The following is an 11968-nucleotide window of genomic DNA, read 5'->3' as shown; positions in this document are numbered from 1 at the left end:
TAATAATATTAAAAATAATTTTAAAAAATAAAAAAAATATTATTTTAATATATTTTAAACTAAAACCACTACAACATTTTTACTATAATGCTTTTGTACACACACATTAGATCTGTCACTATCCATCCAAGCGCCGCTCAGCATTATCGTTGTCGTGACGTGACCGCACTCCAACAATCACTGATCTTCTTCCTCAAGTCCAAGCCCAATGATCAACTTAGCCCCTTCTACCATAAATTATATGCTGTGATTTTCACTTATGAGAGTGCCAGTGGGGGGCTATGAATGACATTCATAAATAGTGTTGGGTGGATTAATCATTCTTTCTCGAACCTTCTTTCACAAGGTTTGTGTACTAATGAAGTTGATTTTGGAAACAAGGTAGACAATTTCTATAATTTTAATTGAAACTGACCTTGGTCCCGTTCTAGTAGTTCCAAACTGTTCATTTATGGGCCTTTAATAAAATTAAAACAAGAAGTAGAAGAAGAAAGTATAAGCTAGTGGTTTTAAATTGTCCATTCATGTACCATGTGCCATTAGCTTTAAATCTTCTACTCTAATTTCGAAGTAAAGTCCTACACAGTACACAGTGTACACCCTATTCCCTTTCCTATTGAATCGAATTCCCTGCTCTTTTTCTCCTTTTCTTACAACACAACATGTGAAGACCATCTAAACTAAAAAAACATATGAACTTTGGTGAATGTATCGGGAGGTAAAATGACATGGGATTAAGCCTATCAAAGCATTTCTTTATCACTAAGATTTAGTCTAGTCGGTGTTGTTTGACCAGGTCTACAATCATTAAAGACAATAGAGCTTCTATGTCATCGTTGATATGGTGGTTTCTTCCATTGGAAATTGAAGGTGTGGTATTGAAAATCTACAAAAACAAATACACTTTTAAGGTTTGGAATCCTACAATGCTTAATTTAAGTCAATGGTTGTTGCACATTAATGGCAACTAACCTAACAGAATTGTCTTGTTTTTGTTTAGATTCAAAAGATGAGATGCTATTTAGAAAGCTGAATTGTCTTGTTTTTGTTTAGATTCAGCCTCGATTCTTAATAGATATTACTAAAATAAAACCTAATTTTAATCCTAATCAAATATAAATTTTTATGGCCTACTTAAATTTCACATGCAGTTATATTATCAAACGATATTTTAGAATACGATGTTAATAATTCAGTAGGACTTTGTAGATATGATGTAGAAATGTTATACAAAAGAGGAAGAAGGAGAAGAGAGGTTTAATATGATGAGCAAAAAGATTGAACCCTTACTTGTGGATTCACGGTTGTTTATATATATATATATAAACCACATTAACTTGTATAAAGACAAATTAAGACAGAAACATCAATCTATTTGGACATGATTCTATGTGATAAGGGCAACTATATGGTAGAGGAACGTGCGTGAAGTTAATGCTTGGAATGGATTATGCTTGCAGCTGGTAGAGGAACGTGCGTGAAGTTAATGCTCGGAATGGATTATACTTGCAGGTTAGGGAAGGTCGGGTATGAAACACTCTGCTAGCGGTGGACTGCGAGTCAAATTCACGAACAACAATGAATGGATTAACCTTTATCCCTCAAACCTTTTTTTCAAAAGTTTGCGGATAGTTCTTGTAAGGCTGCTGCTAGTGAAGTTGATTTTCGAAGCAAGGTACACAGTAATTCTATTTTTTGGGTGTTAATTACACTGCGTCTTCTTTAGTTTGCTCATTGTTTTCTTTTTTCCGTTATTCTTTAGCTGTAAATCTGTATACATGTATACTAGTTTATGTATCAAAACCATATAACTCATTGAAAGTGTGTCCGTTTTTCTAACGTATTTGTTAGATAGCCGGTAGTAAATAAGTGTAATGCAGTAGCAACAAGTACAAGCGCTCCTTACTCAAATCATTTCAGAAATTCTCGGATTGATTCCTAGGTAAAGTCTAATTGACCATAAGTTAGTGATGCTATCTATATTACTAGTTACACACTATTGTTCTAACCTGTTATATGATAGCCTTAATGTTGATGGTGGTGATGTTATATGATGCCTAATTAATACGACCGCTTACTAGTATAACCAGGCTTCTCATAAAAATGCACCCTATCTCAAAGAAGCTTTGGAGGGGAATGCTTGATGAATCAATCAACCACAAAAGAGCATGATTTCTACCTGTTGATGGGAGCTCAATTTGGGTGCCATTTTATGACTAGTAGGACGAAGCAGCTAGTCCACGCCTTTAAACAAGGTGGTGAGGATAAGCGCGAGTTCTCCAGGTACTTTTTCCTTCCGGATGTTAAAGTTGGGTAGTCAGCTTTGGTAGGGAAAGTGGCTACTGAATCTGGTTTCTTAGATTCCCACTTTCCACATCAACACGTAGAGTGATTTCAGGATTCTAAAGGCTCAAGATTTCCTGTGTTTTCTCTCCTCGTACGTCTTTTCCTACTGCTGGCAGCCTGATAAGTTATAAACCAGCAAGCAAGGATGCAAAGGTGATCTGACAAGTTATAGTAGGTGCTTAAACCTTGCTAAAAGGTTTAGTAATTAAGTGGAATTTTCGATAATTTCGAATTGCATGAATTTTCTCATCAATATTTCAGCAAAATCACAAGCTTTTGTTTGCAGTGCTTGAAATTTAATCGGCCTTTCTTTTGTTGCCTGCAGAAAAGGTTGCTGTACTTTTGATTTTAATTAAATATTCCCTTAATCTATGTTCACAAGTCTGAGCTGACTGTGATGCTTTCAGTTTCATTTTCGAGGCACGTGTTTCTGATCTAAATTTAAGGCACGATTTTTGCTGCTTCATATTAAACATTGCTTCGCAGATATCAACATCATAGGAGGCGCAGGGGAGAGAAATTAAAGGGGGCTCGTCACTGGTCTTCCTTTCTCTTAAACCGTTCTGGTTTCCTTTAGATTCAGATCTTATGGACTGATGTTCATGCCTAGACCCACTGCCCGGGCCCAAGAATGACAAGTCATGCATCTTGCTCTTGGGCCTGCACCCAAGGCCCAAACCTACTTTTAAAGACCTTTCACGGCTTCAGTGTTGTTAAAATGGGTTTTGTACTAATAAAAAATTATTTTAAAAATGCATGTTCCTTAAAAATGTCAATCAAATTCCTGTTGTTACAAATAAAAAAGGGGTTAATTTAAAACACTCACTTTCCATTGAAATAACCAATTTTATTTTGGGTAGTCTTTAACATTCTGTTTTGAAAATATTTTAAAAAAATCTTAAAAAAAATTTTAAATTTTTTTTTATTTTTAAATTATTTTAATATGCTGATATAAATAATAATTCTAATTTTTTTATATATAAAACGACCCTAACAATAATTTATACATTTTAAAATATTATTATAAAACCTGCTAAAGCATAAAACTAATAATTTATATTACCTGCTATAGGAGGGTGCAGCTATTTCTTTAATCCTCTCGAAAGAAAATTATATTTTTTTTTAGCAGCGGGTCAATTTTCTGTACCAAATTAATTTAATTTTAATCATGTTTTAAGTTTGAACAGACTATTTATAATGTTATTGAAATATTCGTGATACGTCAAATCTGATGGTGATGGGCAGTTGAGGCTTGACGATTCCAATTGTTTTTTATTCTTTTCAGAGAATCCTATCAGACTGTACTAATCTAGTAAGAGGTCGTATTAATTAGGCATGGTGTCCCCACGAACCGCGTGGTTTTCACATGGCCGGCGCGGAATTTTAAATCTCAGTACGAAGTTGAGTTTTTATATTTAAAAGTAATTTTAAAAAATTAAATTTTTATTTATTTTTTAATTCAAATTTTTTATTATTTGTAAACAATTTTGATTGGGTGATATTAAAATAATTTGTTAAAAATAAAAAATATTTTAAAAAATAATTAGAATACGTAGGAAGCACGCTTTTGAATCATAGAGAGACAGAAAAAAGTTTGCAGGCGCTTAAGCATGTGAAAACTTGTCGTAGTAAATCCAACCTCTTTTATTAATGGAATCAAACCCCCACCGAACAAAACTTCAATGGAACTCACGAAAACCTAACTTTTGGACCAAGCTGGTTTAAAAAAGTTCAACCCCACTATTTTAAAAAAGTTCGGAGGAAGATAAAAGAGAATCGGGAAAGTGCCCTAATTTGGTAGGTAAAATTATCATAATACATCTTATTCCTTCCCGTGTTATCATTATTATCCAAATTTTAAGCTATCAGGCGACAATGGCGTGCACTTGAGAGTTGAATCCAATAGTGACTGGTTTTTTGACAATCTATATTATTACCCCTGTGATTTTATCAATATTCAATGCTCCACTTCAATCCCTGTAATTTAAAATCTCTAAATATTATCCTTATGGTATCCAAAAGCTTCCAAATAGAAAGAAAATCAATGTCCACATATGATCCAAGAAAACTGAATTGTTAAAAGGAAAAGAAGGATAACCAAAACCGAAGATTGCCATTCTTTTTTCTTTCTTTCCGGTTATAGACAAGAATGTCAACTGGTTATTTGGAGGGAGGGAGGGAGGGAGGGAGGGATATTAACTTGCATCACCACAAGGGGTTTAAAGGGTAAATACAATGAAGTTGAATGCTATTTAAAATGGGAAGAGCAGAAGCTCGTTAGAACTCACGAAGAAGTGAGAGAGCATGTTCTTGAATGTATCGAAGAATCGAGAGAAAGTCCCGCACGTACTTGTATGCACATTGGAATACGACAACCTTAACGTAAGCCAAAGTTTCCCCTTTTAAAAAAAAAAAAACGACTGCATATTAATTTATTTTCCGTTTTGCTTCTTGTTTTCTTTTCTTGGAAGATCACAGAAGGAACTTTCTTTCTTTTGTTTTTTAATTTCTCTAATGTATTTGTCGGTGATTTATTGCTCCTGAAATAATATAGAATTGAAAGAGCCTGAGCGTGAGCCTTTTAAGTAATCGGGTGTCACTCTGGGCAAGAGAGAGCGAAGAGCAAACGAGAAAAAAGAAAGGTTAAAAGATGGGAGAAACAACTCATAACCACCAGCAGCCACCGCCACCACAAGCTGCGGCAGCAGCACCACCACCACCTCTACCATCACTTGCTTTGTCAAGAGGTCCTACTTGGACTCCTGCTGAGCAACTCCAGCAGCTCCAGTACTGCATCCACTCCAATCCCTCTTGGCGTTAGTTCATTTTATCTTTTTGCCTTTTTGTGATTCATGCATAGCCTTTTAGTTTAATTATTAGTATTATTTAAATTTAATCATTGAGCTCAGCAAAAAAGTTAGCATAGTCCCCCCTTTTATTTGTTGAAGTTTGATGCTCTTCGTTGTATATTTATGAAGTATAAAATATTCTAGTTTATCCATGCCACCATCTGTCCATTCATCTAATTTTAGCTGATCCTTGTACCTTCGGTCATGATTCTCTTTTAATTTTCTGAAGGTTTTAATTACTTTTATATCTAAGTCCTGGTAGTCGTCCTGTTATTAATAATATACATCGATTTAATTTAACAGATAATTAATCTAAATTATTTGTGAACTAAGCAAATATTTATCAATGAAATCAAGTATCTATTCCTTGTAACTAACCACAGTCGAGAAATTGAATTTCACAGCTGAGACATGTCTGCTGGCTTTCGAACACTATATTGTGATGCTTGGAACTACGGTCTTGATTGCACGTAATATTGTGCCTCGAATGGGCGGGGACCCTGTACGTTTTATTTACCATCTGAATTTTATTGATGATTTATTAGATCGATTGGCAGTTGGTTGTCTTTTAATCTGGTTTTGGTGTTAACGTGAACAGGGTGATACTGCCCGTGTTATTCAAACGTTGCTGTTTATGGCGGGAATCAATACACTGCTTCAAACAATCATTGGAGCAAGGCTTCCGACGGTGATGGGTCCTTCGTATGCTTTTGTACTGCCAGTTTTATCAATCATGAGAGATTACAATAATGAAACCTTCTCGAATGAGCATGATGTATGAATTACTGAGCTTGTTGAATTAGACTGTTGATTTCTTCTTCTTCATTTTTTAGCTTGAATCATGATTTATTCTAATATTTCCTTGATCACAATTTTTTTTTCCCGGTTGCAATGATTTGGTCGATTGCAGAGATTTGTAGACACTATGAGAACTATACAGGGATCATTGATTGTTTCTTCCTTTGTCAACATCATTCTCGGGTTTAGCAAAGCATGGGGTAATTTGACAAGGTAACTTGATCATAATCTTGAGTTGGAATTCGTTCTAGTCATCTTTGCTTACCATTTTTTTGGCCTTTCAGCAGTAGCGGCTCGAGTTATAGGGTAGAAACTCAGCAGGCTCTTTTTATTATATTGTTTTGTAATGTCTTTCCTTCTTTAATTCGACATTCTCAGGTTCTTTAGTCCCATTACCGTCGCACCTGTGGTTTGTGTAGTGGGTCTTGGTCTCTTTATGAGGGGCTTTCCACTAGTAAGTTCACTTGTTGAAATGAAAAATATTGGTTGGTGAAAGTGATAGATTGATTATAACGACTACTTTTTTATGTTCTATAAAGCTTGCCAACTGTGTGGAGATTGGCCTGCCTATGCTGATTCTGCTAATAATTTGTCAGGTAATATACCACCTTCAGAATATCAAGTTAATTACATGAAAAAACACTCCATATGGAGATCACAAAGCCTAATGTTTGCTGCAGTATTTGAAGTATCTACATCCCAGGGCCAACCCTGCAATTGAGAGGTTTGGCTTACTGGTCTGCGTTGGTATTATTTGGGCTTTTGCTGCTATCCTCACTGTTTCCGGTGCTTACAACAATGTGGGGCAGCAAACTAAACAGAGTTGCCGCACAGACCGATCGTATCTTATGTCATCTGCCCCATGGTACTAGTTTAGATTATTTATCTCTGTTGGTTAGGTAGAGTTGATATTTTATCAGAAAAGGAGAAGTTAAACTACGTTGTTTATTGAGGATCATCTCTGTATTTTTTTAGGGTTAAAATCCCATACCCCTTTCAATGGGGGGCGCCTATATTTAGAGCAAGTCATGTCTTCGGGATGATTGGGGCAGCGCTTGTTTCATCTGCAGAGGTTCGTTCACCATTTCAGAAATACCTTTTTTGCCTTCCATTAATTTTGAATGCCCTTTGTGAGGTTTTAATTAACTTTCAGGGCTTTCAATATGAATTTCCCAATTTCTTTACGCTTCATGATCTCTATTTCTTTGATAGACGTGAGAAATTTCATGTTTAAGTATTTATTTTCCTAACCATTCCATCTCTTTTGATGTAGTCAACTGGAACCTTTTTTGCTGCAGCTCGGCTTGCGGGTGCTACACACCCTCCTGCTCATGTTCTTAGCCGAAGTATTGGTCTGCAGGTTAAGTCACTGAGAGCTGTGCCTCTCTCTCTCTCATATATAGATTAGATAGATATAGATATATCCCTTTTAAAGTTAGTTATCAACACCTGATGATTGATTTTTTAATATAGGGTGTGAGCTTGTTGCTTGATGGAATTTTTGGTACAGCTGTTGGTACCACTGCATCAGTGTAAGTGATTATGTTTTTTTAGCCTTCTGCTTGCTGTTTCTGATCTGAGCTTAGTTATTGATAATTTAGGTCCTGCTTCTGTCCTCGTTCAGATTACAAACTTCCTTCTTCTATAGTTTACTTACCGTATTAATCTCATCTCAGATGCTGAACCTATGTTTTGCAAGGCTTTCTTCATTGGTGCTTTGATATTAGTGCTCTCTTTAGCCTAACTGCTTTAGAATTAGCTTTTCTTACATATTGCAGCTAACACCTGGGGGAATTGAGTATTCTTTTTAGAAAAAAAGGTCTTTTTCTCAGTAGAGTGGTGACTAGAAGGGGAAAACCCCACAGTTTGATGATCACTTTTAAAATGCAGAGACCTGTGTTGATTGACTGATCTAGTAATATTTCAGTGAAAACGTCGGGCTTCTTGGACTCACACACATAGGGAGCCGAAGAGTGGTGCAGATTTCAACTGCTTTCATGTTCTTTTTCTCCATCTTTGGTATGTCTTCAATTTATCATCTTAAGTTACGTAGAAATCGCACAGGGTCCTAATTCATGTTTATTCTGATACCTTGCATCTCCCAGGCAAATTTGGTGCCTTGTTTGCTTCTATTCCTCTGCCGATATTTGCTGCCATATACTGTGTTTTATTTGGGATTGTTGGTGAGTGATCTTATCTGTCTTGAAATTTTAGTTTGTTGTAATCATATGTGTTATCTTTGATGAGAGGAATTTTTTATTTTTCTCGGTTTTCTTCTCTGCAGCTGCAATCGGTATTTCATTTATACAGTTTACGAACAATAACTCCATGAGAAACCACTACGTTTTGGGCCTGGCTTTGTTCCTCGGGATATCGATACCACAATATTTTGTCAGCAGCACCACTGGAGATGGACATGGACCAGTTAGAACAAATGGTGGATGGGTAAGTCACATAAAAACACTACAAGCCCTTTCCTTTCGGTCTCATACGTTTTTTAGGCATTCTGCGTGTAATAAAGGGGAGTGGATACTACCGGCATGCAATAAGGAACATGTTTGTGGATGCTTTCAGACTTTATGAATGAGGATAATTAGGATGAGCTTCATGACTTCACTCACAGTGGCTGAATAACATGTATTCTTACTGATTTTGCAGTTCAATGACATATTGAACACACTTTTCTCATCCCCTCCAACGGTAGCAATGATTGTTGGGACAGTGCTCGATAGCACACTGGAAGCAAGGCAGACTATCAATGACCGAGGAATTCCATGGTGGAAACCTTTCCAGAGCAGAAAGGGTGATGTTAGAACTGACGAGTTCTACAGTCTGCCCCTTAGGATAAATGAGTGGATGCCCACCAGATTTCTCTGAATAAACTTCGCTTCCTTGTATATTAGATATACCATAAGCAAATTCCGTGTTAGCATGCATGCTGAGGTGAGGCCTTTAAGTTGTTGCAAAGAACTGTAAACATTACCCATCGAGGAGTGGTTTTCCTTTTCTCTTCGTTAATCTCGATACAACAAGGTTTTGTTTTGGTGTCAGGTTGCTAGCCTAGAGGAAGGAGCATTGTGAAATCTAGACAGATTGTCTGTGCAGTGTAGAAGCGAAATTCCTAGTGGATAAAAGGTCTTGCCACGAACGAAGAGAAGTGCCTGTAAACTATATTGAATTGTACCAATACTGGTGAAGATGATCATTAATTTTGTTGTTATCATCATCATAAAATTCTCTCATCCTTGGCCATGACTGCAGGTGCCTTGCTGAGTATTTGACTGCTCTTTCTCTATTTCATTTTCAGAATGTCTGCCATCTCCTCAGAGTAATTCCTGTAGTTCAAATCAGCCCTTTTAATTTCAATAAAAAGGCAATCTGAGATTTTATCCCCTTCCTTTGAAAGTAATTCGAAAAGGCTTAGGTGGTGGAGGGCCGGGTGTCATTTTAGCCCCCCATTTTACCATCACATGCCAAAAAAATGAAGAAGAGGGAATGTACGATGTTACTGGTTGAACTCAAAAAAAAAAAATTAAAAAGATTTCAATATGAACCCCCATTTCCAAAAAAAAAAATGAGATTTATGAAATATTGAGGAATATGAACCCCCATTTCCAAAAAAAAAAAAAATTGAGATTTATGAAATATTGAGTTGATTTTGATTAATTTAAGTTAGTTCTGGATTATATACTCAATAAGGTCTAATAATTATATTTTTATTTGTTTATATAATAAAAAAAATATAAAGACCAATTCAAAATTAAATAAATATTGAATGATAAAATTAAAAAATAAACTTAATATTAAATTTTAAAATTAGAGAAAAAAATCATGTTAGGCATGCATGTGAAAAAAAATGAAATTAATTATTCATTAAATATATCAAAATATATTATACAAATAGCAATTGGGAAAAGTTTTTTTTAATAATATGGACTTAAGAGTTATTTATAATTTAATTTTTATAATTCTTTGAAACTTTTAAATGATGATAATTAAATGATACTTTAAATAGTCTTTTGCTTATGCACTTCATGTGGTGACTATATTGATTATTATATTTTAACCATTTGAATACATCTTTAATTATTAATTTGATTGCACATGTTTAGATTGTGTATTGTTATAACTTTTTTTTAAAAGTCAAAAATAAATCTTGATTAGAAATTTCAATATCTAATAAAATAAAATAAATTTTAAACTCTTTTGTCTTTATCATCTCTTATATATCATTTTTATATAAAAATGTCCATCAAATCATTAAAAAAATAATTTTTAAAAAAATAAAATTTAAAAAAATAAAAAACTTGAAAACCCTATAAAAATTAAAACAAAAAAAATATGTCAATAAAAAAACAAAGGAAAAAACCTTTGTGAAGGGGCCTCACATCTAAAACTCGCATGCTAGGGTTATCTTTTTATTATTATTATTTTTTAGGAGGTGAATAATTCGTTTGAAAAAAAAATAGATAGATGATATGTACTTTCTTGTCTAGAATTTAAACTGAAATATTTATTTTTTCAAGTTATTTTTATTTAAAAACACACAAAAAAAAACATCATAAAACCCTTTATAAGCCACCTAATAACTCTAAAAAAATAAAAATAAAATACTAAAAAACCTAAAACCAACTGAATAAGAAAAATCCAAATCAAACTTGATCTCTTTTTTATGAATATTTAAAAACAAAAATCATCATTATCAAACTTCTCTCATTGAATATAATTAGTTGACTTCAAAAACAATGATTTTTATTTTCTAAAACTAACCAAATCAATGATTTTCTCTCTACTCTCGGTTTTAAAAAGACTGAAATATAAAAAAAACAAATTTTTAAATTAAAATTAAAATTAAAAAAAATATAGAGACTACAGAGAAAGGAAAAGAGATACATGAAGACTAAAAAATATTTTTTCAAGAATTTGATTGGCCCTGTTTTTTCTTTTTATTTTACACTTTCATCCATTTTTGCTTACCCTGGATAAATTGACAAGTTTATCACCAAATTTGATATATAAAGTTATAATTGAAAAACATTTGTGAATAAAAATGAAAAAAAAAAGAGTTATCATAAACTACTACAATATTTTTCCTTTTCCTGGTAATGTTTTTATATTTTGTAATGTAATTATGATATGTATTTGTTTCGGAATAGCCTAACATATAAAAAAAAATTCTTTTAATTAACGTGTACAAAAAAAAAATGAGGCTTGTGGCTAGCATTTCTGAATTTTTTTTTTCTTTTTATGAAATATATTACTTTTAAATTCTAATTTTTCATGATTATTTTGAAGTGTGGTAGATATTGTTTGAAAATATATCTAAATAATTTTTTTATTTTTAAACATTTAATTTTTATATAAATACACTAAAATAATTTAAAAATACTAAAATTTTAATTTAAAATAAAAAATTAATTTAATAAAAAACCAGTTGAACCGCAATCTAAAATGATATTATTAAAGCAGAAAAGCAAAGTGGCTGTGAGTGTATCGTGGCTGCTGTCGATGACAGTTGTCAAGTATTTTGAAATTGTTTTTATTTTTAATTTTCTTAAATTTAAAAGTAGCTTCCATCGTCAGGTAAAGTTCTAGGAAGCTACGTCGCAAGAAAGCCAAGAAATTGGCCAAGTGGCTGTTTGACCATTCAAGTGCTTTGATGGGGTCCACACGGCACTCCACCATTTATCTATCTCTCTTCCCGCGTTTTCCACCTAAGCCACTGGGACCCATAGAGGGAGACAAGTTGGAAATGCAAACAATTGTTTTTCGATAATCCAATGATATGAACGTGGGAAAGCTGCTTAATACATGTTGTCCCCTTGTGCTCCCCAGGAACCAATTGCAAAGGTTGCTGGTGTCATGGGACCTAACTTTTCTTTTTCTTTTTCTTTTTCTTTTTCTTTTTCTGGGCCTCCACCGGTCCTTGACTGCCGATGGATTGAAGAATGGTAAACGCTTTTCCAACAAGGAAG

General features: G+C 33.8%; 1 protein-coding gene across 2 annotated transcripts; it reads left to right on the top strand.

Annotated features, from left to right (window-relative positions):
• Positions 1-4579: 4579 nt before the first annotated feature.
• LOC105120659 (nucleobase-ascorbate transporter 3-like) lies at positions 4580-9382 on the top strand. 2 transcript variants are annotated; one of them, XR_841406.1, is made up of 16 exons: positions 4580-4728; positions 4901-5162; positions 5600-5697; positions 5794-5970; positions 6106-6206; positions 6372-6447; positions 6533-6589; positions 6674-6858; positions 6969-7065; positions 7267-7353; positions 7467-7525; positions 7921-8012; positions 8099-8176; positions 8278-8438; positions 8652-8936; positions 9045-9382. XR_841406.1 is itself a non-coding variant. In XM_011018950.1 (15 exons), the coding sequence occupies exons 2-15, from the start codon at positions 4997-4999 to the stop codon at positions 8868-8870; spliced, it is 1653 nt and encodes a 550-aa protein (XP_011017252.1). In that variant the 5' UTR covers positions 4580-4728; positions 4901-4996; the 3' UTR covers positions 8871-9382. The 2 variants fall into 2 exon arrangements, 1 of the variants encoding a protein (XP_011017252.1); XM_011018950.1 differs by having other exon boundaries at positions 8652-9382.
• The last annotated feature ends 2586 nt before the right edge of the window (positions 9383-11968 follow it).

This window comes from Populus euphratica, unplaced genomic scaffold, assembly GCF_000495115.2.
Source record: "Populus euphratica unplaced genomic scaffold, PopEup_1.0 scaffold6.1, whole genome shotgun sequence".
NCBI classification, from domain to species: Eukaryota; Viridiplantae; Streptophyta; class Magnoliopsida; order Malpighiales; family Salicaceae; genus Populus; species Populus euphratica.
The sequence above is the reverse complement of the archived record's forward strand: the minus strand, read 5'-3'. Positions and strand labels throughout refer to the sequence as shown.